The sequence below is a fragment of the Empidonax traillii genome, unplaced genomic scaffold (assembly GCF_003031625.1).
Source record: "Empidonax traillii isolate 1590-97213 ecotype Southwest subspecies unplaced genomic scaffold, ASM303162v1 scaffold2029:size96749, whole genome shotgun sequence".
NCBI classification, from domain to species: domain Eukaryota; kingdom Metazoa; phylum Chordata; class Aves; order Passeriformes; family Tyrannidae; genus Empidonax; species Empidonax traillii.
In genome coordinates, this window is record NW_020957222.1 from 78722 (window position 1) to 82651 (window position 3930).

General features: G+C 65.7%; 2 protein-coding genes across 2 annotated transcripts in view; both read left to right on the forward strand.

Moving 5' to 3' along the window:
* The window catches only part of PFDN2 (prefoldin subunit 2), a 2012-nt gene extending 1722 nt beyond the window's left edge, over positions 1–290 (forward strand). The window contains exon 4 of the mRNA XM_027909283.1: positions 117–290. Coding sequence (XP_027765084.1) covers positions 117–290 — 174 coding nt within the window. The remainder of the gene's footprint in view (positions 1–116) is intronic.
* Positions 291–1138: 848 nt separating this feature from the next.
* LOC114071451 (V-type proton ATPase catalytic subunit A-like) overlaps positions 1139–3930 on the forward strand; it is a 6868-nt gene continuing 4076 nt past the window's right edge. The window contains exons 1-7 of the mRNA XM_027909279.1: positions 1139–1220; positions 1455–1583; positions 1824–2038; positions 2553–2690; positions 2808–2959; positions 3322–3484; positions 3640–3748. Of these exons, the coding sequence (XP_027765080.1) occupies positions 1139–1220; positions 1455–1583; positions 1824–2038; positions 2553–2690; positions 2808–2959; positions 3322–3484; positions 3640–3748 (988 nt within the window). The remainder of the gene's footprint in view (positions 1221–1454; positions 1584–1823; positions 2039–2552; positions 2691–2807; positions 2960–3321; positions 3485–3639; positions 3749–3930) is intronic.

The window sequence follows — 3930 nt, forward strand, 5'->3', positions numbered from 1 at the left end:
CCCCCAAACTGCCCCCTGCTCCCCTAAAACTCCTCCAAGCACCCCCTAAACCACTTCCAGCACCCCAAAGTGCCCCCAGCCCCCCCTGAGCTGGTGCCTCCCCCTGTTTTTCCCAGATTTCCAAGCTGATCGAGGCCCTGGCCCAGCAGCTCCAGGCCAAGGGCCGGGAACTCAACGAGTTCCGGGAGCGGCACAACATCCGCCTGGTGGGGGAGGAGGAGCCCAAAGGGCCCCCCCGGGACGGCCCCGAGGGGGGCAAGGGGGGCTCCACAGGGGTCCTGGTCTCCTGACCCCCTTCCCCCCCAGCAGTCCCAGAATTCCCCCCGAAATCACCAAATTCCCCCCGGATTTGCTGTCGTTCCCTCGGGTTTGGGTAAATAAAGGTGGATTTGGGGCGAGTTTTGGGTGGTGGTTTGTTAAGAGGGGGATGAGGAAGTGGGGACAGGACTGACCTCCCCCCCACCCCCAAAGGGTGGAAATGCCAAGGGGGGACCCCAAAATGAGGGGGAGGGATCCCAGAATGGAGGGGGTGGATCTCACAGTGGGGGAGGTGGGTAGACCCCAAAATGGGGGAAAGACCCCAAAATAGGGGCATGGGACCCCAAACTGTGTCTGTGACACCCCAAGAAGCAGAGCCAGAGGACGAAGCGGGGGTGACAAGGACAGCTGGGCTGTGTCCCCAGCACCCTGAGCCAGGGCCAGCTCAGCGCGTGCCGGCGCGTGCCGGTGTCACCCGGTGTCACCCAGGGGTGGGGACACGGCTGTCACTGCACGCAGGACACACCTATGGTGACACCTGGCCCAAGACCTGGCTGGTGCCACCTGGGAGGGGGGGGACATGACAGGGCTGTTACCTGGGTGGTGTCACCCCAGTGTCGCCTGGGAAGGGGGGAGAACAGGGCTAGCACCTGTCCAGTGTCACCTGGGGGGGACAGACACGGCTATCACCTGTCCAGTGTCACCTGGAGGGGGGGACAGGGCTGTCATCTGTGCAATGTCACCTTGGTGTCCCTGGGGTGGGACCTGGGCTGTTGACAGTACACAATGACACCTGCGGTGTCCCCAGCCCCAGCCAGTTGTTGCCGGTCCCCGTGGCCATTTAACGGCGGTGCCACCCTGGGGACAGTGCTGGGACACCATGGAGGGGACCCGGGGGACACGGCTGGAGGAGCTCGAGAGGGAGAGCCTGGTGGGAGCTGTCCATGGGGTGTCAGGGCCGGGTAGGACACAGGGACATTGTGGGGACATCGTGGGGATGCCCCAGGAATGCCCTGGGGACACCCAGGGGTAGGGACCCCAATGTCCCTTTGTGGCACTAAAATGGAAGCAGGGGAGGGGCGGATGAGGGGGAGCACCCAGAGAGGGGACCCCCGGGGCTGGAATGGGGACAGGGGGCTCCCGGGAGGGTGATGACCCTGGGGCAGGGTCGGGGTGACAGTGGCCTGTCCCCGCAGTGGTGACAGCCACGCGCATGGCGGGCGCGGCCATGTACGAGCTGGTGCGGGTGGGACACGCGGAGCTGGTGGGGGAGATCATCCGGCTCGAGGGGGACATGGCCACGCTCCAGGTGTACGAGGAGACCTGTATCCTGCCACTGTCCCCTCCCTGCTGTCCCCTCCCTGTCCTCCCCATCCCATGTTCCCTCCTTGTCCCTCCGCCCTCCCCTGTCCCCTTCCTGTCCCTCCAGCCCCCCATCCTGTCCTCACCCACCCAGCCCCTCTGTCCCCTCCCTCTGCCCCCAGTCCATCCTGCCCCCCCCCCATCCCCGCAGTCCCCTCGATGTCACCTGCCCTCAGTGACATTTCCTGAGCGGGGGGTGCCAGCGGGGGTGCAGGTTGGGGACCCAGTGCTGCGCACGGGGAAGCCGCTCTCAGTGGAGCTGGGCCCAGGAATTTTGGGATCCATTTTTGATGGCATCCAGCGGCCACTGCGCGACATCGCCGAGGCCACACGGAGCATTTACATCCCCCGGGGCACCAACGTCCCTGCACTGCCTCGACACCTCACCTGGGACTTTGTCCCCAGCAAGGACATTAGGGTGTGTTACCCCCGGGCCCCCTGTCCCCGTATCGATTCCCTATCCCCTAGACCTTCTCTCCCCTCCCCATATCTTCCAAACTGTCCCCCCAATCCTCTGCCCCTGTCCTCTCCCCTCCCTGTCCCCCCAGACTGGCTGTCAGGGACATGGGGCACATGGGAACATTGGGAGATGCAGGGGATATGGGGACACAGGGACATGGGGAATGTGGGGACATTGGGGGACACAAACACGGGATGTGGGAACATGGGAGATGTGGGGACATGGGGACATTGGGAACACGGGGACACAGGGACACGGGGGACACGGGGGACACTGGAGAACTCAGGGGACATGGGAACACGGGGACAAGGGGACGTGGGGACATGGGGGGACACTGAGCACACAGGGATATGGGGGATACGGGGGCTGTGGGGGACACGGGGGTCCCGTTGAAACGGGGACGCCCCTTCTCGGCTTCCCCCCGGGAGGGGCAGAGCCCGTCGGGAGTCCCTCACGGTTGTCCCCGCGCCAGGTCGGGAGTCACGTGACGGGAGGGGACATTTACGGGACGGTGGCCGAGAACTCGCTGCTACAGCACCGGCTCATGGTCCCCCCCCGCAGCCGCGGCACCGTCACTTATGTCGCGCCCCCCGGCAACTACAGCGTGGCGGTGAGCGGGATCGGGGGATTGGGATCGGGACTGGGGAGATGCGCTGTTCCCGCAGGGTTCGGGATTGGCAGGCGGGGGGATCGGGGAGCGGCTCATCCCGCGTTGCCGTTCCCGCAGGACGTGGTGCTGGAGCTGGAATTCCAGGGGCTCCGGGAGCAGCTCTCCATGCTCCAGGTGTGGCCCGTCCGGCAGGTCCGGCCCGTGGCCGAGAAGCTTCCTGCGAACAACCCGCTGCTCACGGGACAGAGAGTCCTGGACGCGCTCTTCCCGTAGGAGCCGAGCGGGAGCTGGGTTGGGATCGGGGGGCGAGCGCTGTTCCCGTAGAGATAGTGGGAGATTGGGATCGGGGGGATTGGGGGGGATTTTGGGGATGCGTTGTTCCTGCTGATTGGGATCGGGATCGGAGGTGGGGGGCGTGCGCTGTTCCCATCGGGATTGGGGTCGGGGGGAGGGGGGTGTACTGGAACTGAGGACAGGGATGGGGACAGGGGATGTGGAACAGGGACAGGAGGGGGTTGGTGACAGGACGGGGGTGTTGATGAGGACGGGAATGGGGGCAGGGACAGGGTGGTGACAGGGGTCCCACCACCCCCGTGTCCCCCCCGTGTCCCCCCCGTGTCCCTGTCCCCAGGTGTGTCCAGGGGGGCACCACGGCCATCCCGGGCGCTTTCGGCTGCGGGAAAACCGTCATCTCCCAATCCCTGTCCAAGTATTCCAACAGTGACGTCATCGTGTACGTGGGGTGCGGGGAGCGAGGGAACGAGATGTCCGAGGTCCTCAGGGACTTCCCCGAGGTGCGACAGCGAGGGGGAACACGGGAGGACGGAGGGGGCAGGGGGTGGCAGGGAGGTGACAGTGTCCCCCTGTCCCCAGTTGATCATGAAGGTGGACAGGGGTGACAGGAGGTGACAGGGGTAGACCCAGGTGACCTGGGTGTCCCTGTCCCCAGCTGACCATGGAGGTGGGCGGCCGGACCGAGTCCATCATGAAGCGCACAGCGCTCGTGGCCAACACATCCAACATGCCTGTGGCCGCCAGGGAGGCCTCCATATACACGGGTGGGCACGGGGGGGGCACCAGGGGTGGAAGTGGGCATTTGGGGGGGGGGGACACCTGGGTAATGAAGGGGCACCTGGAGAGGTGGGAATGGGTGGGGGGGTAGGAACTGGCACATGGGGGAGAATGGGAGGGCATCGGGGAGGGGGCTGAGGGGGCACCTGGGAGGGTGTGCAAGAACTCA